Source organism: Panthera pardus, unplaced genomic scaffold (genome assembly GCF_024362965.1).
Source record: "Panthera pardus isolate Hobbes unplaced genomic scaffold, ASM2436296v1 HiC_scaffold_21, whole genome shotgun sequence".
Classification (NCBI taxonomy): domain Eukaryota; kingdom Metazoa; phylum Chordata; class Mammalia; order Carnivora; family Felidae; genus Panthera; species Panthera pardus.
The window spans coordinates 25,855,368-25,876,334 of record NW_026526777.1 but is presented as its reverse complement, the minus strand read 5'-3'; the positions used below and the strand labels follow the sequence as shown (position 1 = coordinate 25,876,334).

Sequence of the window (20,967 nt, the reverse complement as noted above, 5' to 3'; positions counted from 1 at the left end):
CTGCACGGCACTGCCCTACTGGGCCCCAGGCCCTCAGGCCTCTGGTGCTGTTCCCCCACCTACAGCTTGGAGTTCAGCCCGGGGATCCCCGGCCACTTTCGGGCCAGTCTTTGAAGATCAGCCCCTCGGTCTGCTGTTCCCGGAGGAATCCACTGAGGAGAAGGTGACGCTGGCGTGCCGTGCCCGGGCCAGCCCTCCAGCCACCTATAGGTGAGACCCCCACAGTGGGCGCCGGGGAAGGGGGGGGGCGCCCTGGGCAGCCGTGACGTTGTTCCTCACACCAGCCCTGGCACCAGGCCGGGTCCAGCCACTCAGGATGGTCTCCTCCTCTGCCCCCGCTTGCAGGTGGAAGATGAATGGTACCGAGATGAAGTTGGTGCCAGGTTCCCGCCACCAGCTGGTAGGGGGCAACCTGGTCATCATGAACCCCACCAAGGCACAGGACGCCGGCGTCTACCAGTGCCTGGCCTCCAACCCAGTGGGCACCATCGTCAGCAGGGAGGCTGTGCTCCGCTTCGGCTGTGAGACCCGCGGGGGTGCCAGGATGCTCCGGGGGAGGGGAATAGGGAGCTGGGGAAAGTGTCTAGAAAGGGCAGGTGACTGCTTCCCACGGAGGCTGGACTGGGGGAGGCCCCCAGGCTTGGAGGACGGTGCCCGAGCACCGGATCTTTATCTCCAGTTCTGCAGGAGTTCTCCAAGGAGGAGAGAGACCCAGTGAAAACCCACGAAGGCTGGGGGGTGATGTTGCCCTGTAACCCACCTGCCCACTACCCAGGTGAGTCGGGACCCTGGCCCGAGGTTAGACAGAGGGCACAAGAGGGGCTTCAACCACTCAGCAGGGGAGGAAAAGGCGGTGAGTGACCCTTGGAAGCACCGATCCCTGGGTCCCCAACTCAAAATGATTTTGTGTCTGACTCAAAATGAGTCTGTCATTCGCTAGCTCTGTGCCCTGCCTCCTCCTTCAGACTGGGAGCACCCCAAGGGCAGGAGTAAAGTCAAGTCACATCTTCCTTCTGGGTCTCCCCTCAGCACCAGCTCCGAGCACGGGGCTCTCAGGACTAGGTCTAGAGATCCCCCCCCCCAGCATGCTGAGGGCCTCCCCCCACAGCTGCCCCGTCAGCCCAGAGCCCCGCGGTTTCCTCAACCCCAGCCCCCCATGTCCTATTTAGGCCTGTCCTACCGCTGGCTCCTCAACGAGTTCCCCAACTTCATCCCGACGGACGGGCGTCACTTCGTGTCCCAGACCACGGGGAACCTGTACATTGCCCGGACCAACGCCTCAGACCTGGGCAACTACTCCTGCCTGGCCACCAGCCACATGGACTTCTCCACCAAGAGCGTCTTCAGCAAGTTCGCTCAACTCAACCTGGCTGCTGAAGGTCAGGGTCGGTGGGCACGGCGGGGAGGAGAGAGCTGAAAGGGTCAGCAGATACTGGGAAAGAGCGTTCTCCCCTGGAGGTGGCGAAGGATGGCTTGCGAAGCCTGGGGTCTGGGGCCCGGACCCCTCGGTCCCCCGGCTGCAAAGCCTCAGACCCTTGGCCAGGCCCCCAAGGGGAACCGAGGTCAAGAAGGAGTCAGCTCTGAGCTGTGCTGAGACCCTGAGCGCGGGAGCCTCAAGCCCGCCTCATTTGCATCCGATCTGCAAACTCCTTCTCTCCCCAGACACCAGGCTCTTTGCACCCAGCATCAAGGCCCGGTTCCCGGCAGAGACCTATGCGCTGGTAGGACAGCAGGTCACCCTGGAGTGCTTCGCCTTTGGGAAGTGAGTGGCGGAGGAGGGAGGGAGCAGGCCAGGGCGCAGCGTGTCAGAGCCCCCTCAGGGGCACGGGTGACCCCGGGGAGAGGGCAGGCGGGCTCCTGTTCTGCTATCTTTGTAGCAGACCCTTCGCAGGGTCGAGCAGAGATCCCAGTGGGCGGTGACCACCACTCACTCAGCACTCTGTCTCTGAGTGGGGCATCATGCACACCAGGGGCCTGACACATAGTGGGTCCTCCCAGCAATGTCTGCCAAGCTCAGGCCGCTTATGCAACACCCAGGCCGGAGGCAGGTAGCACTGGGTACGAACCCCAGTCTGGCCTCCCGGGTTCAACCCCCAGCTCTGTCACTTGCTGGCTGGGAGACAATGGGTAAACCCTTAACCTCTCTGTGCCTCTGTGTCCTTATTTGTACACGGTAATAATGGTAGTACCTCTATGTGAAGTGCTTAGCACAGGGCCTGGCATTTAGCAAGTGTTCTATGGATGCCAAGAGTTATCTTTTTTTTTTTATATATAAATTTTTTTTTTTAACGTTTATTTATTTTTGAGACAGAGAGAGACAGAGCATGAACGGGGGAGGGTCAGAGAGGGAGACACAGAATCTGAAACAGGCTCCGGGGTCCGAGCTGTCAGCACAGAGCCCAATGCGGGGCTCGAACTCACGGACCGCGAGATCGTGACCTGAGCCGAAGTCAGCTGCTTAACCGACTGAGCCAACCAGGCGCCCCAAGAGTTATCTTTTTAACAATTGTGATAGAAATCCCTCTCTCCTAGAAAAAGGATTCACTGGAACAGGGCTAAGCAAATAGGAGGTATTCAAATAGATGCCTGTAGAACAATTAATGTGATTTGTACATTGGTCCCCTCTTCCCTTATACCTCCTGTGGTTACCCAGGATGCCCCCTGCTTTGTGAAAAGTTATTGGACTTCCAGAAAATTCATATTTAAAGCACATGGAAGGTTCATAACTGAACCCTTTAAGAGTCACTGATACTCAGTCGTTTTAGTATTTACAGATTGCTAATGACCACGGCTCTCTTGAAAAGCAGAGGCAAGGCCTTGTTGGGGACAGGCGGGAGGGGACCCCCTCAAATCCCAGGCTACAGGCCACCGCTGAGGAGGGCAGTCCCAGAAGAGGCATGGTGGCCAGTGTAGGGTGGGGGTGGGGAGAGCAAGCCAGCTTCAGGGTACAGACCGCACGGAAGACCAAGTTCACCAGGGTCCCAATCGTTGCAGGGGAGAGGAGAGGAGAGAGGTGCCCTACTTCTTGCCACTTTCCCACCTGTGCTCTGGGCCAGTCTGGAAGAGGCCCCTCCCTTCCCCCTTGCCTCTCTCCCTCTGTCCCCTCCCAGGCCCTTGTCCACACCCCCCACCTGCCCGGCACCTCAGGGGAGGATCTGTGTGTGAGAAGCTGCAGACACAGGGGAGTCTACTTAGCACAACAAACCCGCTCTGGCTCTGTCTTCCCCACCAGCCCTGTCCCTCAGATCAAGTGGCGTAAAGTGGACGGCTCCTTGTCCCCCCAGTGGGCCACAGCCGAGCCCACCCTGCAGATACCGAGCGTCGCCTTCGAGGATGAGGGCACCTATGAGTGTGAGGCGGAGAACTCCAAGGGCCGCGACACCGTCCAGGGCCGCATCATCGTGCAGGGTACAGGGCTGGGGCCCCCTGTCCTCCCCCCCGCCCCGACTTCACTCTTATCATCCCTGAGGAAGCAGATCCAAAAGTCAGGGAGGGGACTGGGTGGCCCCTTGCTTAAGCCTTCTTGCCCTAGGGTTGCACTGGGGGTGGGGAGAGAAGAAGCTAGGGCTTCAGGCAGGGTTGCGGGAAGCAATGGAAGGCTTTAGAATGATCCAAGTTGCTCAAACAGCCACTGGCACAGACACAAAGTGCGGGCTTTCTTCGGCCTGCTTCTCACACCCCCTAAAGCCCTTCCCGGGGTGCTGATGGCGCCCTCTGCTGTCCATCACCGGAACTGCAGCCCTGCAATCCTGGTCCCCGGTGAGAGGGAGGCTCGTCCCAGCTCACCCCCGGCCTTTCTCTCCCTTGCTCCCCACAGCTCAGCCCGAGTGGCTCAAGGTGATCTCAGACATGGAGGCTGACATCGGTTCCAACCTCCGTTGGGGCTGTGCGGCGGCCGGCAAGCCCCGGCCCACGGTGCGCTGGCTGCGGAATGGGGAGCCTCTGACCTCCCAGGTAGACGCCCTGGGACTTCCCCCACACCAACCGCCGTCCTCTGTTCACCTGGTCCCCTCGCCTTCTAGACTGCCCGCTCCCCACAACCCTGCTCCACCACTGGCAGCCTCTCTGGGACAATTAGGGCACTTTGGGTGGTCGGCTCCAGGTGCTTCTTTCCCTCCCAGATTCACATGGCCACAGGCGGGTCAACCGGATGGAGGCCTGACTAGAGGGTCCAGAGACCTGGATCCAGGCACAACCCAGTCACAAAATCACCGTGTGGTCCCAAGGAGGTCACCTCGTCCCTCTGGCTTCAGTGGGCTGACATACAGGGGGGCCTGGCGGATCTCAGTCCTAGGATTCCAGGAGGCCCCGAGATGAGACAGGGCCTGTGAGCCCCTCGGCGGGCGAGGGGCGGCCTAGCATCTCTGCTGCACCTGCCCCTCCACCCCGGTCCTTCAGTGGCCCTGATGCCCCTACTCTGCCCCCTTCTGCACAGAACCGTGTAGAGGTGCTGGCTGGGGACCTGCGCTTCTCCAAGCTGAGTCTGGAAGACTCGGGCATGTACCAGTGCGTGGCAGAGAACAAGCACGGCACCATCTACGCCAGCGCGGAGCTGGCCGTGCAAGGTACAGGGCCCGGGGAGGCAGGGGACATCAGCAAGGACACATAGGCGGGGGCTAGAGGAGTTCTGAGTTCCAGCAGTTTCCTTTGTTTTTTTTTTTTTTAAAGTTTATTTATTTGGGGGGGGGGGGGTTGGGGAGGGAAGAGAGAGAGAGAATCCCAAGCAGGCCCCACGCTGTCAGCGCAGAACCCGATGTAGGGCTTGATTCCATGAACCGTGAGATCATGACCTGAGCCAAAATCAAGAGTCAGACGCTCAGACTGAGCCACCCAGGTGCCCCCGAGCTGCGGCATTTCTAAACACACAAACACATGCTGGCGGCTCCCCTTAGTTTTCCAGTGGCATCTGAGTAGAAGACAGGGATTTAAGGAAGGAGATGAGATGCTAGATTGAGAGCTAGATGAGATGCTAGATTGAGAGCTAGATTGACAGAGTCTCTTACTTGTTCCAGGTCTGGCACAGTTAAGGAAAGTGTTGGCTGCAGTGAAAAAGAGGTGGCCAAAGTCATTGGAAACCGAGTCGATCTGATGTGTGTTTAAACCAGTCCCTTCAGCTGGTTTAATCTCTTTGGCAATTTAATCTCTTTGTGTCTCAGTTTCTTGATTCATAAAATGAGGGCCATAACAGTCCTGCCCTCATACTGCTGTTTAGAGGACTAAATGAGAGCGAGGTAAAGCAGAGAGGACCTGGCCATCACATAAACAGGTGCCCTGGAGATGCCAGCTGGTGCTAGGGTTCTTTGTTGTGTGACTTGAGCTCGTGGGGCCTCAGTTTTCTCATCTGCAAAATGGATGTAATGATACCTACCTCATCAAGTTGGAGTGAGCTTAACTATGACTCATTCATTTGTTTGTTCATGCAACCGTATTTATTCAACACCTCCTAAGGAGTGAACATGAATAAGGTCTCTTCCTTCAAGCATTTTACAATGCAGTGGAGACAGAGGGATGATCACAAAATCGAATAATTACATAAGACGATTTTGGACAGCCATCAAAAACACAGTATAAAGAAAACCTAGGGATGCCTGAGTGGCTCAGTCGGTTAAGTATCCGATTTGAGGTCAGGTCATGATCTAACGTTTCATGCGTTCGAGCCCCACGTTAGGCTCTCTGCTGTCACCGCAGAGCCCCCCCCTTGGATCCTCTGTTCCCCTCTCTCTGCCCGTCCCTTACTCTCTTTCTCCCTCCAAAATAAATAAACATTTTTAAAAAATCTAGCGGAGTGGTAGGAGTGAGGTGGGCCCATTAGATGGCATGGTCAGGTGAGACCTCTTTGGGGAAGTCACGCATTTGGGGTGTGACCTGAGCGTTAACAAGGAGCCAGCCATGTGAAGATCTGAGGGATTTTTAAACAAAACGTATGGCAAGTGCAAAGGTCCTGGGGCAGGAAAAATCTTGGCATCCTCAAAGGGCAGAAAATGGCCCAGGTGATTGGAGCATGATAAATGAGGGAGAGCGGCATGGGATGTGAGGGGAGAGGCAGGGTCGTATTTGTGAGCCCTCGTTGGACTTCATCCTGAGTGCATGTTTAAGTTTCTTACAAGAGGGGTGCCTGGGTGGCTCAGTCGATTAAGCGTCTGACTTCGGCTCAGGTCATGATCTCACGGTTCGTGGGTTCGAGCCCCACGTCGGGCTCTGTGCTGACAGCTCAGAGCCTGGAGCCTGCTTCGGATTCTGATTCTGTGTCTCCGTCTCTCTCTGCCCCTCTCCTGCTCATGCTGTCTCTCTCTGTTTCTCAAAAATAAATAAATGTAGAAAAACAAAATTTAAGTTTCTTAAAAGACATGCCAGGCTGCTGGCTGGAGCAGGAGACTGTAGAAAGAAAATGTAAAAACAGGAAGACCTCCTGGGGGGGGTTTCAATAGTTTGGCAGGGGACTTGGTGGCTTGGACCAGCGTGGTGGCAGTGGAGGGTAGGGGTGACAGGAAGGGCTGGATCCTGGGTGTATTTTGGACTGGCCTTGGAGGGTAGGTAAAACGCTCAGCGTGCAGTCAGCTGACATCTTCATCAAGGGCAACGGGTACTGCTGTGATTCCCTGGGTGACTGCAGGGCACCCCCCTTTCCTTCTAGCACTGGCCCCCGACTTCAGGCTGAACCCCGTAAAGCGTCTGATCCCCGCGGCCCGCGGGGGAGAGATCGTTATCCCCTGCCAGCCCCGGGCAGCCCCGAAGGCTGTGGTGCTCTGGAGCAAAGGCACCGAGATTCTGGTCAACAGCAGCAGGTACAAACCCCACTCTACCCGCAGCAATTCCTGCCTCTCCCCGTCCACCACGAAGGCGAGTCCCCTTCCCGTGACGGCTGCAGGGTGACCCTAGGTTGGCCAGATCTGCTTTCTCCTTGCTGCAGAGTGACCGTAACTCCGGATGGCACCTTGATCATAAGAAACATCAGTCGGTCAGATGAAGGCAAATACACCTGCTTTGCTGAGAATTTCATGGGCAAAGCCAACAGCACGGGCATTCTGTCTGTGCGAGGTGAGGGGTGTGGCTTGGAGGAGGGTGGGTGGCTCAGCCACCACAGGGTCCCAGTCCCTCCTCGACACCCTGCTCTTATGTTCCCACCTTCATTCGCGTTTGGGTTTGGCTTGGAGGCTACCCCAGGATTGGACCTCATTTGGGACCACCTCCCCACCGCCATCCAGAATCTACTCCTGCCTCCCTTTCACACACTGGTGGGGCTGCTGGGAGGTCAAGATCCTGTTGGCCATGCTGCCTCTTCTCTCTCCTGGGGTTTAGGACACACCCTCTCACCCTGCCCCCCTCCCCCTGCCTGGGCCTCTTTCCTCCCCCATCCACCCCGGGGCCTTCTTTTGTTTGGCAGATGCAACCAAGATCACTTTGGCCCCCTCGAGTGCTGATGTCAACTTGGGGGACAGCCTGACCCTGCAGTGCCACGCCTCCCACGACCCCACCATGGACCTCACCTTCATCTGGACCCTGGATGACTTCCCCATCGACGTGGATAAGCCTGGGGGTCACTACCGGAGGGCCAGTGTGGTAAGGCCTGAGGCCAGACAACCCATGGCTCCTCCCTCCTTCTGGACAGAGGACCCAAGATGTCCTTGACCATGAGCACCCCCAAAGCCTTTCCCCATTCCCTCAGGAACACCATACATGGCAAGCTTACCCTTGGATTCGGAAGAAACGCCCTCCCTTAGACGGGCAGTTCCCAGCATTCCACTCGAAGGCTGTGCATTTAGGAGAGGGTTAGGGACAAACCTGAAATGCCAGGCGCCCAGCAAGACTCCCTCCCCACTACTGTTCCTGTTATCCTGAGCCCAGGGCAAGTGACATCATTAACTCGGACCATGGTTGACTGTCCTCAGTTATAAACTGTTGCTTAGTCCCAGGGTCCTAAGTGGGGAGAAGCTGACTCCACTCACCGAGCAGAGACTCCGAGATCCTGGGGGGGCGGGGGGGTCCGTGGATATAATGGAGCAGGGGACTCCGAGCCCTGCCTCGTGGCTCACAGCTTGCTGCGCTAGCCAGGGCTCCTTCCCCTGACCTGCACCCCCCACTTCCTGTCCCCCACGTGCAGAAGGAGACCGTTGGGGATCTGACCATCCTGAATGCCCAGCTGCGCCACGGCGGGAAGTACACATGCATGGCCCAGACGGTGGTGGACAGTGCGTCCAAGGAGGCCACGGTCCTGGTCCGAGGTGATGGCATTTCCCACCCCGCCCCTAGCCCGACTCCTTCAGAGGCCACCTGGGCTATTCTGACCTTCGCTCCCTAACTCCCCTCCTCTCCCCAAAAGCTGCGGGGGGAAGGGCTTCTGAGAGAAGTTCCAGCTGATCCCGTGGTCTTCAAAGGTCCTAAGTGAATTTTAAAAATCCACTTCCCAAGACTGAAGGACTTTGCTGAGGCCAGAAGTTCTCAAAGCCCAGTGCTGGGAAATCTGTACACATCTCTGTGTGAAGGCCTCTGTGAGCCCCTCCAGCCTTGAACACATTTTTCCCACCTTACACCCCCCCCCCCCCACCCCTGCAACGCACTGCGGGGGAGGGGGGGGGGGCCTTCCTTGCCCCCATGTGTGTTTGCTGCGCCCTCTGCTGCCGCCTCTTGGTACTGCACCAGCCCAAGCCAGCCTGGAGGAGACTGGCCCAAATTTTGAGGCCGCCCAATTCTGACCCAGTGTGCTCTCTTTGGGGCAGGTCCACCGGGTCCCCCAGGAGGTGTGGTGGTGAGGAACATTGGCGACACCACTGTCCAGCTCAGCTGGAGCCGAGGCTTTGACAACCACAGCCCCATTGCCAAGTACACCCTGCAAGCTCGCACTCCACCTGCAGGGAAGTGGAAGCAGGTTCGGACCAGTAAGTGTGAGGCTCCACCTAGGTCGTTGCTGATGAGGCCTGGCTGAGCCTGGAACTTCAAAGAGGGACAATCTGAGGTCCTCTGACTGCAGGGAGCTCCTGGGCCATTGGGGGAGGTGGTCACGTGGACAGCAAGAGAGGGGAAGAGAACTGGAGAAGGGAGGCGCTCAGTCTGTGTCCTTGGAGCATTGGCAGATCATTACTGGGGCCCCCACTGATGCACCCAGCATCAACAAAGGCTCCCAGGCAGGGGAGTCTACTAGTTTTCCCATTGTTTCCAAAAGAGGTGTTGAGCACTAAGTGTATGGCAGGCACCATCATGAATACAATGAGGTGAGTCGGTCCCCGTCCCTGCCCTTCCTGTCCGGACTAACTAAGAGTGCGGGCACACTGACTCCGGGTGCCTTGCAGATCCCGCCAACATCGAGGGCAATGCCGAGACCGCCCAGGTGCTGGGCCTCACACCCTGGATGGACTACGAGTTCCGGGTCTTAGCCAGCAACATCCTGGGCACTGGGGAACCCAGTGGGCCCTCCAGCAAAATCCGGACCAAGGAAGCAGGTCAGAGCCCGAGGTGTCCCAAAGACAGGCAACGTCAGGGCACAGACCCAAGCCCTCCTTAGAGAGCCCCAGGCGGGCGACAATCACGCGGAGTTCCAACCCTCCTCACCAGGCTTCGGACTCTAACAAAAGAGACGAGAAAGGGACATGAGGCTAGGCAGGGCAACTGCACTGCCCAACGCACTCAGCCCTGGCCCATCGCCTGGGCCTGTGAGCCCTGCAAGAACCTTCTAGTCCAAACCCCTCCTTGCATTTTACTTTTTTAAAAATGTTTATTTATTTTGAGAGACAGGGAGGAGAGGCACAGAGAGAGAGAGAGGGAGGGAGGGAGGGAGGGAGGGAGGGAGGGAGGGAGGGAGAGAATCCCAAACAGGCTCCTAGTTCAGCACCTGATGTGGGGCTCGATCTCACAACCGTAAGATCGTGACCTGAGCCCAAATCGAGTCGGGTGCTTAACCGACTGTACCACCCAGGCACCCCAAATCCCTCATTTTAAAAAATGAGCCAACCTGGGGCACCTGGGTGGCATCCGACTCTTGATTTCGGCTCAGGTCATGATCTCATAGTTCATGGGATTGAGCCCCACATTGGGCTCTTTGCTGACAGCACAGAGCCTGCTTGGGATTCTCTCTCTCCCTCTCCCTCTGCCCCTCCCCTGCTCCCTCTCTCTCTCTCTCAAAATAAATAAATAAACATTTTAAAAAAATAGAAGTAAAAAAATTGGGCCAACCTTACAACTGCATGTGAATCTACAGTTATCTTAAAATAAAAGGTTTAAGTATTTTTTTATGGAAAAAATCAAAGTCTGGAGAAGGAAAGTGTCACACTGGCAGAGCCCGAACTTGAACTGAGGACCATGGGGTGATGGGCAGATATCCTCCCTAGTAGTGCATGAGCCGCTGAAATCCGTTAATGAGGAAGGGGTGTGTGTGTGTGTGTGTGTGTGTGTGTGTGTGTGTGTGTAGGGAAGCAGTGTCTCTAAGTCCTTTAGACAGTTTCTTGGGGAGCAGGTGGAATGGACAATCTTCCCACAAGCTCCCTGAAAGGCAGGTGGGTGTCAGAACCCAGCTGAGCGGAGAAGGCAAGGGAGAGAACCCAGGAGAGGCACACATCCCCCACCCTCTGAGACGTTCACAGATGAAGGTCCAGAAGACCTGGGGTCCTCAGACTGGCAACGTGGAATCAGGACCTTGCCCGCCCAACCCAGGCCTCCCACCCTTGATATGCAGTAAGGGTGTCTTTTTGTGTCCCTTAAACATGGTTTCCCACGTGCCCCAGGCCGACTCTCGTCCAGTCAGTCAACATTTTGAACTGGTACCTCTCTTGAGTAAGGAATTCTAGAAGGAGCACCTTCTTTGATCGAACTTCTTAGAGAATCAAATGCAGGGTAGGGCGTGGTCTCCATTCTGGTATCCCAGTTGGTGATCAAAAGACAAGGAGGAGGCAAAAGAAAGATGATGGGCTTTGAAATCAGAAGAGCTGAGTTCAAATTTGAACCGTGCCACTTATTAGCTGTGTGACCTTAGGCAAGTCACTTAATTGCTCTGAGCCTTGGTCTTTCCACTTGAAAAGGGTGCTATGCCCACCTCACAGGATCACAGGGGCCGCGTGTTGAAGCACCCCTTACAAGGCCAGGAACTGCAGTCATCAGAATCCAGGGATAAGTTTCCCACTGCTGGATTCTCTGCAGAAATGTTTGACCCTCAGCCAAGTTACCCCCTGCCAAGATTTGTGATCTAATTAAAGGGTCTTATTTTAATATCAGCCATGTTGAATACTAGAGACAATTAGGGAATTAAACCTGCCATGAAAAGCAAAATCCTAATCAGACACTTCGCAACCCCAAAGAAATATTTGTTTGCATTAACTGCAGTTCTCGGTTATTTATTCCCCTTATTTTAAAGCAAACTGGGGTTGTCTGTTATTTAGTTGAAGCTGACAGGAGAGAAGACAGATCATTGATGGAGCATCTACTATTACGGAGTGTGGACAGGCAAACGAGCTCGCCATTGTCCTGTCTGATTGTATTCTCCTTACAGACCTTTGAGAGAAACACTATTATCCTCATCTTACGGAGCGGGGATTCAGAGGCTCAGAGAGGTTAAGTGAATTGCCCAGGGAAACACAGCTAGTAAGTGGCAGAGGTGGGATTTGATGTCGGGTCTGCCTTGACTCCAGAGCCCACATCCAGAGGGCCTGTTGGAAGACAAAATTAGAGCCAATCTGAAGGGATAGGGATGTCCCCGTCCTAGTCTGCTTCACAGGCACAGGCTCTGGGCCTCTGCCCCCTCACTGCCCATTAACAAGCCACATCTGTGTCCCTTGGCCCCGACAGCCCCCTCAGTGGCACCCTCAGGACTCAGCGGAGGGGGTGGAGCCCCCGGAGAGCTCATCGTCAACTGGACGGTAAGCTGCAGGGACAGAGGACAGAGACAGTCCTGCCCCCCACCCATCCTGACTCATGTCCAGATTGGAGCAGCGTGTAGAGAGGACCCAGACAGCGCCACCGTGCAATCCCAACTCAGAGCAGGCCACGTCCTGTCCCTTCCCCTCGCACCCACCGCAGGATGAAAACCGCCAAGGCACACGAGTCCCGGGGCCGCCCCTCTTGGCGAAGGCTGGGTGGGGCCGGAGGATGGGCAGGGAAACGCACCCACTGCGGCCCCTCGCCCATGCCACATGCTCTCGCCCCCCAGCCCATGTCGCGGGAGTACCAGAACGGAGACGGCTTCGGCTACCTGCTGTCCTTCCGCAGGCAGGGCAGCACCACCTGGCAGACCGCCCGGGTGCCTGGCGCCGACGCCCGGCACTTCGTCTACAGCAATGACAGCGTCCAGCCCTACACGCCCTTCGAGGTCAAGATCCGCAGCTACAACCGCCGCGGGGATGGGCCCGAGAGCCTCACCACGTTGGTGCACTCCGCTGAGGAAGGTGGGCCGCCCCATCCATAGCTGCCGGGCCGTGGGGTGGGGGGAGGGAGCGTGCTGCTCACACCCCACCTCGATTCCACACCAGGGGGGAGAAGGGCACCTGGCCTCATCCCTCACTCCCTCGTGTCCCCCTCAGGCCTGGGAGAAGGAGGAGGGAGGCTCTGCAAAGAGAAGTGGGCCTGGAGGTCGCTGTGAGAACCCCCACGCGGCTTCATTCTGGGCCCGGGCTCTCGAAATCCCTAAGCAAGGGCAGTCCTGGTTGGCAGATTCTCTGTAGGAAACAGGGAGGCCTGGGGGATCCAAACCCATTCTGTATCGATCCCCAGAGCCCAGGGTGGCCCCTACCAAGGTCTGGGCCAAGGGGGTCTCATCCTCAGAGATGAACGTGACCTGGGAACCCGTGCAGCAAGACATGAATGGCATCCTCCTGGGGTACGAGGTGAGCACTGTCCTGGGGCCTGGGGAGGAAGGGGGGGCCGGGGGCCCCTCACAGCTCACTGGTCATTCCTCCTGGGGTCACTCATTCACTGACACAGTCTATGCCACCCTGGCCGCGCAGCCTTAGCCAACCGAGCCCCCCTGGCTGATGTCCAGCGCGAAAGACTGGCCCGTGGACGGCCTTGAAGTTAAGTGCTTGCCTAGAGCCAGCACTGGAAGCTGTGCGAGCCCAGGGGAGGAGATGGAAGGTTCTGGAAGGGACACGGCCTGCCCCTTTCATGCCAAAGCCCGGCTAGCCTCGCATTCTCAGCCTGCAGGGAATAGCACGGCCCCCTCTCTGTGCCTGCCTGTCACCCCGTCCCTGGGAACTGTGGGCCCAGCAGTTTCTGGAATGAGCTCTGAGCCCCCAGTGACTCCACACTGGGGCACCTTGTGGGGTGGACAGAGAATAAGAGGGAGCAACAGGAAGGGAAGAAGGACAGGCAAGAAATGTCACTGCATAAGGGAGAAGGGTCAGGCAGGGACTCCGGTGCTGCTGCAGCACAGAGCCCGATGCAGGGCTCGAACTCACAAACCTTGAGATCATGACCTGAGCTGAAGTTGGACGCTTAACCGACTGAGCCACCCAGGCGCCCCTGCACTTCATACTCTTTAGCACAGTACCTCCCACCACCCCTGAGATTCCCTGAGATAATTAAGTGGGGTTGGGCTCCCACGGGCCATCACTAGGTACAGTCCGTGCCCATCCCCACGCATCACCTGGGCCACTCACCGCCTCATTCCTCCCACGTGTTGGGCGCTTCCCTTGGACGGGGCTCTTGCTGGGCACCAAGAAGGCAGCCGCGACTCACACTTGTCCCTGCTACCTTGGAGCTCATGATCAGAGCCCAGGTTCTGAGACCCTAGACTGAGCCACAGGGATCAGAGTCAGCAGGAGAGGAACAGAACGTAGGTGGCCAGGGCTAGGGTCACGGTAACCCTGAGGTTTTGGGCTCGACTGCTGACCCTAAGGTACCCCTGCCCCCTTCAGATCCGCTACTGGAAAGCCGGGGACAAGGAAGCAGCCGCTGACCGAGTGAGGACAGCAGGGCTGGACACCAGTGCCCGAGTCACCGGCCTGCACCCCAACACCAAGTACCATGTGACCGTGCGGGCCTACAACAGGGCAGGCACCGGGCCCGCGAGCCCTTCTGCCAATGCCACAACCATGAAGCCCCGTGAGTCTGTCTGCTGGGGTGGGGGTGGCCCTAGGACCACTCTTTCCCCGGCGATAGAGACAAATGCTCTAGCCCACAAACCCCGGGCTGGACAGAAACAAGGCAGCAAGACAAACGGAAAGAGAGAGTAGAATTCATTGACCTCTGAAGCACCTCTCCCTTCTCCAGCCTTTGGATTTTCATGTGGTTTGTTTCTTAGGCAGCTGTGATAGAAGGTTCTGGGTGTAAGTCCTGTTGGGGCCGGACACTTAGAAAAAGGCTGGCTAAGGCAAAGGGATGGCTGGTGAAGAATCATTTGGAACCTTTCCCAACTTTCTGCCTCCTCCGGCAGCTCCACAGCGGCCTCCTGGCAACATCTCTTGGACTTTCTCAAGCTCGAGTCTTAGTATCAAGTGGGACCCTGTGGTTCCTCTCCGAAATGAGTCTGCGGTCACTGGCTATAAGGTAAGGAAGGGATCAGCCAGGGAGTGAACGGTAGGGAATGGTGCATCTGTATTCCAGTGGACACAATAGCAAGAGGGCTCTGAGTCTGACATAAGCAGAGTTTGTGACGGTCAGAGCCACAAAATACACGCAGAGCTTTAGCAGAGACGTAAGAGAGGGGGCAGAAGGCGTGACTGCGGGAAGGCAGGGTTCAAGGGAGTGCTGACGCACCAGGTGAAGTCCGAGGGCCCTTCCAGCCTGGGGAGTCTGCAAAGACGGCTCAGCGGCTTGCAAGCTTTCCTCCCATCAGTGAGGAGCTTGTTCGAGAGCCAGGCCCTGGTCAATGGGAAACAGGAAAGGCGAGGACCAGGACCAGCTGGGCTCCTCCCAGTGCCCAGAGCTGGGGTAGAGAGAAGAATCAGCGGGTGTAAGTAAAGCCCCCCTGGCTAACCTCCTCCCCACAGATGCTCTACCAGAATGACTTACACCCAACTCCCACGCTTCACCTCACCAGCAAGAACTGGATAGAAATCGCAGTTCCTGAAGACATCGGCCACGCCCTAGTACAGATTCGGACCACGGGACCTGGAGGGGACGGGATCCCGGCCGAAGTCCACATCGTGAGGAATGGAGGTGCTGTCTCTCCCCCAGACCTTATCCCCCAGGAGTAACAGGGTCCGTCTAGATGCCTGATGAAGGACTCATTCCCACCCAGACCAACCCCAGCCAGAACCCCGGGGGAAAGGGGAAGGTAGGCAGGAACCAAGTGTAACAGGTGCTAGAACCGTCCTTGCCAGGCCCCCAGCCCCAACATCCCTGAAGGTCACAGAGGAGGGTGTTCCTTTCATGGGGTGCAGGGCCAGTCTGAAGACCGCAGAAGCAAAGGTCTTACAACATGCTGTAGGAATAGGCCTGAGAACACCTCCGGGCCCTGAAGTGGCCCACCCTGAGTCTCCTTAGCAAAGGTCTGGATCCTGTCCTGAGGGTGGGGTGGGGGCAGGCCGGCCCCGAGCCCACTGGACACAGCCCCACTCTTCCACCTGCTGGTTTCAGGCACAAGCATGATGGTGGAGAACTCTGCAATCCGCCCGGCCCTGCGTCCCGGTGCCATCCTCTCCCCGTCCGTGGCAATGCTGGTCCTCATAGGCTACCTGGAGCTCTGATCGTGGCGCCCCTCCCTCTCTGCCACAGCCGGACACCCACCTCTGATGGACGCAGCCAGCTGGCCCTGGTCCCTTCCTGATGCCAAGGTGGCTCAACACTGTGCCTGAGAATGGCTGGTTTTCAATACCTATTTTAAACAGTGCCCTTTTCATAGGAGGTAGGATATTTCATATTCTGCCACAGGATAGAACCCGCGCAAGGATTTTTTTTTTTTCTTTAAGTCAAAAGACACCAGGCAGCAACTTTCATGATGATACCGAACGCTATGCCTGGGTCCTCTGGGGCACCTGGATGGAAGCAACAGGCCCAGGGGAAGAAGGGGGTTTGAAATGTGTGTCTGCACGTCGGGGGAGAGGGCGCTCTGGTACCACAGACGGACTCTGTCCCCTGACAGCGGGGTGTGGGGCCCGGTGGGAACACTGGACGCAAATGCCCTGCAGTAGGACGAAACACAGACATCAACATTCCTCGGCCTAAGGATAGGGCCAAACCCGGGACAAAGAACGCCCCTACTTCCTCGAGGGGCAGCACGGCTGGACCCTGACATTGCCCTTGATGACTCCCTAGGGGCCCCTGCTACCTATGCAGGTGGCAGAAAACCAGTGCCCCAAAGTCCGAGGCCAGGAGCCTGAACTTTAGGGGATGATATTCCAGAGTGTCGGGGGTAAGAGCCAAAAGGGTTTGAGGAGCGGAGACACCTGGTAGAAAGGGGCACCAGGCTTGGCCCGAAGGCACAGTCCCAATGCAGGTGACGTTGCCCTCTTAGCCAACACTGCCAACCTGACCCTATCACCCCCGGAGTGACAGAAGCCACGACGGGTGGCTGAGTGACTAAAGGGCTTATCTCGGGGAGGTCCCCCACCCCACCAAGACCCATCCTGCACGGCCCCGCGAGGGTGTGGACAGGAGACAGGAGACAAGACTTGTGTGCCCATCCACTTCCTCCAGCTCAGCCCGCAGGCCCCAGGCCGCCACTCTCCAGCACTGACTCGCTCAAGCCTGGGACGGTAAGGCCGCATCGGTTCTGGGTATTCTGGAGCCAAGAGTCTTCTGAGAAGGGCAAAGGATACATGTGGCCCTGGTTGCTCCCAGGAATACCCTGGACCACCTGGCAGGACCTGTCCCCCAGGCTGCCTCCGACTGCTCGTTTTCATTTCCTCTGAAGAAAAAGGCGCTAATAAATTTAGGGGCATCCTAGCATGGGCTCTGGGTATATTATCAGTCACAGGACATCAGAGCTGGAGGAGGCTTCTGAGCCCAACTCGCCCAAGCCCCTCACTTTACAGATGAGGAAACGGAGGGGTTAGGGACTTCCCGAGGTCACACAGCCTGTCTGACCTTCCTACCCAGGCTGTCCGTCCCGACGAAGGGGGCAGTGCTGAATGGCTACTGCCTGGTTAAGAAGGTGGTAAGAAGGGCAGTGGGCTATGAAAATCCTGCTTCAAGAGGTTCAGGTGGGGTGATCGGCACGGCTGGGTCCCGGGCCAAGGCGCCGGCCGACGCCAGGAGAGAGCGATCCTTCGCTTCTCGAGTCTGGCTTCTGCTGGGCCCTCCGCCCTCTGCCGCCCTTCCCCTTGCTCCAAGAAAAGGCACCAAAGCAAGGACAGGAATCTCATGAATCCAGGCAGCAGTGCTGGCACAGCCAGGAAGCCCCAGAGCCCGTGCTGTGAGAGGTGGCCCTTCACACAATAGAGCAGTGGGACAGGCATCTTGTCGGAGATAGGCCCGCCAAGGACCCCAGAGCCAGGCTTCTGTAGTTTACAGTTAGAGCTCTATTTTGTTATGGGTTTTTAACTTTTAAGTCCTGCTCTCTTTTCCTGGGCAGGCTTATGTTGATGTTTACCCGCTACAATTTTTTTAAAACGTCAGCTCGACACCACTTCTCCGGGTTACTGCTACACCCGCCACCCCACCCCCGGCCCAGGACTGCCTCCCTGGAGCCGTTGACCAAACCCTCCTCCCCTGCCCCTATCCATCTCCCCCACCCCCGTGCAAGGTGCTGCGGGCTCAGCTAAATGACCACATTCTGAACACGGAGACCCCACGCGGTCTAGCACCCTTCCTGGTCCCCTGTGGCTCTGAGCGGGCCTGTCCTCAGCTCTATCAGAAGGGGGACGCCGAGGGGAAGAAACCTTCCTCCAAGGTTTAGCTGAGTCTTTCCTCACTGCCTTGGGCTGCAGCAGGGGAAACAGGAGGACAGGTGTCTAGATGCTGGGGCCAGAGGGATGAGCTGGTCTGGCCCAGGACCTCACGGGTACAGCCGGAGACTGCAGTCCCTAAACTTGCTTGAGTCCAAAGGCACTCATGACCAAGAGTCTTAGTTCTAATGAGGCCCGTTAGCAAAGGGGAGGAAAGGAGACCCTCTGGAAACCCAGCCCAGGAAAACCTAATCAGACTTGTCGGGAAGAAGCAGAGCTATATATTAAGACTCAGGCTCCTGCACCCGAGACCTCAGGCAGAGTACGGAGTAAGGTTTAGTAAGACAGTAGGGGACCTGAGGACGTGCAAGCTCATCAAATAGACTAGCCTCCTGTTGAGGTGGCTTATCATACGGGAGCTTGCGTGCAGGCAAGAGAGGCCCTTCCTGCCCGAGGGGCCTCTCGTTTTCATCTCTGCTCCGATGGGCTGCGTCTCACTCCTGCTGTGCTCAGTGCTCGATTTGGGATCTCTCCCCTCTCACACGCCAAGCCTCGGCCTCGGCGGCAGCGACAAGGAAAACAGCCAGCCACAAACAAGTACTTTACCCCACAGCTGAGTGGCCAGTAAGTGCCTTGAGGACTAGGGACAGAGCCCGCCTGCAGACACTGCTTCGGGGCCAAGGGGGACAGTGTCTCTCTGTCCTGCGTATATTTCGGCTCAGCCTACAGGTCCCTTTGCCCCGGGTCTTGGCTACTCGGTCCCCGTTGCTCTAACAGTCTCGACGTATACCTCACCCTCAGGGGGACAGGAGCTGTCTCCAGATGGGTCTCGCGGCCCAGCCAGGCCATCAAATGGTACAGACGGGCCACGGAACAGAAAGGCCATGAGGAGGGGCTTTTTTTTCCCTTTCGATAAAATAACAGGAAATCTGAGATTAGACACCAGGAAGAGCTTCTGCAATGAGGCCCAAAGGTGAGTGGTCAAGAGGCTTCTTCCTTTTCTAGGGACCTTGGAGGAATTCTGACAGCTGTTGGCCTGGGGTCTAGGTGAGGTGGAGTCTGGGGGTGTGAGGACATGCTGCTAGATGTCCTTCCAGGGCTGAGGTTTAGATCAACACCGGAGGAGTCTTGCAGCCCCTTTTTGCTGCAGCCTCTTCCCGCAGGGGTAGTGACAGCCGTGTCACCAGGGGGGAAGGCTCACCTCAGGCACTCTTTCGGGGAAGAGTGGAAGACAGCACCGGGGCCATCTAGTCCCCTCGGGGCAAGAACCCAAGCTGGCTGAGGATGCTTTACTCCCTTGATCTCCCCCCTGCCCAGAGGACTCCCTTTTCTCTTCCTGGCTCAGATGTGGGACGGCTGGCCGGGCATCTCCGGGTTGGTGGGAGGGCTAGACTTCTCCTCAAACCTGGTTTTGAGGCTCAAGTGTGGTGCCCCATTTCCCCGGGTCAGACCGACCCTGGGCTTCATCCTGGGACGAACGAGGTTGCCAGAGAGGCTCCTGGGGTGGTGTGAGGGACGAGGTGGGCATTTTTAAGGGACTTCTAAAAGCTCCATAGAGAGAGGTGCCCGGTAGCTGTATATAGGGTCATAGACTTTAGGAAGGCAGGATAATAAAGAGAAGCTGGGGAGGAAAAAAATAGGTCAGGTAACTTTGCCCCGAGGCCCAGGAAGCCGAGTGTCCTTAGCTGGGGTGCACCCTGCCTTGGCCCCTAGACTGCAACTTACCCAGCCCCATCCAGGGCCTGCATAGCTTAGTCTCACAGCCGGGCAAGGGCTGGGGCTTCTTTGGACCCCCAACTTGACCCCGATTTTGTCAAAATGGAACCACTTCCACTGGCCTATCGTTTGTCTCTCTTGTACTTCTTGTAATGGTAGTTATTTATTGACTCTGGTAGCAGGCAGTTCTTAAATAAAGATGATTTCTCAACCTGCTGAGGCAGCTGGCACCTGCCGTGGGTGTTTTTATTGTCGGGCCGAAGCACGCCTCCTGTCCTGCTCTCGAACCCCAGTCTTGTGGCTGATGCCTTCCCCCTCACACAGTCAGCTCGAAGGAAGGAACAAGACACAGCCCCTCCTGCTTCACGCAGGCCTGGGAGGGGGAAGAACTGGGCCAAGGGGCTTTAAGACAGGCCTAAGCAGGGGCGCCTGGGTGGCTCAGTCGGTTAAGCGTCCGACTTCGGCTCAGGTCATGATCTCACGGTTCGTGGGTTCGAGCCCCGCACCGGGCTCTGTGCTGACAGCTCAGAGCCTGGAGCCTGTTTCCGATTCTGTGTCTCCCTCTCTCTCTGCCCCTCCCCCACTTGCACTCTGTCTCTCTCTGTCTCAAAAATAAATAAAACATTAAAAAAAAAAAAATGGCCTAAGCAGAGTGCAAGCAGGCATCTTGCCGGCCGCGCTGGCTTTACCTAACACGGGGCAGCAAACACTGCTCATGACGGTATTGCTTTGGGCTTCCCTGATTTCTAAGACATTTGACAGTTCCAGACTCAACGGTACCAAAGGGAAATCTTCTCCCTGCAGGGTTATAGTGGCCGCCAACCAGCAAGGTTGCCGCCAGTCTCTGCTCTCAGCAGCCAAGAAAATCTGAATTCCTACTCAACGTTTTGCAGCTGCAATATTCTCCCCTGCGTTCAACACTTGCCGAGCTTCCATTAGCTCTGAGACGCGCACAGAGACCCACTGGCACAGCCCCGCGTTCGAGTCTTTCCATACAAAGCGGAAGGGCTCCGTGCCGACTGCGCCCCACCGCCTTCCCCAGAGAAGAGGGAGACGGGGGCAAGCGGAGGCCCTGCTCCTCCGCGCTTAGCGATGCGCCCAGGGCCCCCTGAGCCCCTAGGAGGGGCCGGCGCGGACAGCTGTGCGATAGGCTAATCCCTTCTTCCACTCTGCATCCAGAGGGGCTGCTGGGAGCACCGGCCAGCCTGGAACCTAAATTTCGGTCAGTCGGCATGGCCCTGACCATCCCTCCAGAGGCGGACTACATGCACGGGATTCAGTAAACTGAACTGAGTTCCGGTCTTTAATAACACCTTGGAGGGGTTTGGGGTTTGTTTTTCCCTTTCCTCTTCCCTGTTCAATCCCTTCCCATCCTCTGAGTCAACATTCAAGAGCCCAAAGCACAGAAGGCCATGAGCCTAGAGCTGCACAATATTCCATCCCATGCTCGACTAGTGGCTTGCAACAGGGGCCGGACGGGCCACTTGACTCTTCTTGGGTCTGG

General features: G+C 57.1%; 1 protein-coding gene across 5 annotated transcripts in view; it reads left to right on the top strand.

Moving 5' to 3' along the window:
• Positions 1 to 19,679, top strand: part of CNTN2 (contactin 2) — a 33,304-nt gene extending 13,625 nt beyond the window's left edge. For 4 of the 5 annotated variants that reach the window (XM_019433115.2, XM_019433120.2, XM_019433112.2 and 1 more), the window contains 21 exons: positions 66 to 210; positions 346 to 521; positions 680 to 775; positions 1,170 to 1,379; positions 1,663 to 1,762; positions 3,233 to 3,408; positions 3,818 to 3,954; positions 4,436 to 4,565; positions 6,635 to 6,785; positions 6,911 to 7,038; positions 7,385 to 7,560; positions 8,102 to 8,222; positions 8,718 to 8,876; positions 9,288 to 9,437; positions 11,773 to 11,843; positions 12,134 to 12,368; positions 12,694 to 12,806; positions 13,836 to 14,022; positions 14,354 to 14,466; positions 14,910 to 15,078; positions 15,499 to 19,679. In XM_019433115.2, coding sequence (XP_019288660.2) covers positions 66 to 210; positions 346 to 521; positions 680 to 775; positions 1,170 to 1,379; positions 1,663 to 1,762; positions 3,233 to 3,408; positions 3,818 to 3,954; positions 4,436 to 4,565; positions 6,635 to 6,785; positions 6,911 to 7,038; positions 7,385 to 7,560; positions 8,102 to 8,222; positions 8,718 to 8,876; positions 9,288 to 9,437; positions 11,773 to 11,843; positions 12,134 to 12,368; positions 12,694 to 12,806; positions 13,836 to 14,022; positions 14,354 to 14,466; positions 14,910 to 15,078; positions 15,499 to 15,608 — 3,053 coding nt within the window. In that variant the 3' untranslated portion in view covers positions 15,609 to 19,679. The remainder of the gene's footprint in view (positions 1 to 65; positions 211 to 345; positions 522 to 679; positions 776 to 1,169; positions 1,380 to 1,662; positions 1,763 to 3,232; positions 3,409 to 3,817; positions 3,955 to 4,435; positions 4,566 to 6,634; positions 6,786 to 6,910; positions 7,039 to 7,384; positions 7,561 to 8,101; positions 8,223 to 8,717; positions 8,877 to 9,287; positions 9,438 to 11,772; positions 11,844 to 12,133; positions 12,369 to 12,693; positions 12,807 to 13,835; positions 14,023 to 14,353; positions 14,467 to 14,909; positions 15,079 to 15,498) is intronic. The other variant, XR_002075913.2, reaches the window with a different exon arrangement.
• The last annotated feature ends 1,288 nt before the right edge of the window (positions 19,680 to 20,967 follow it).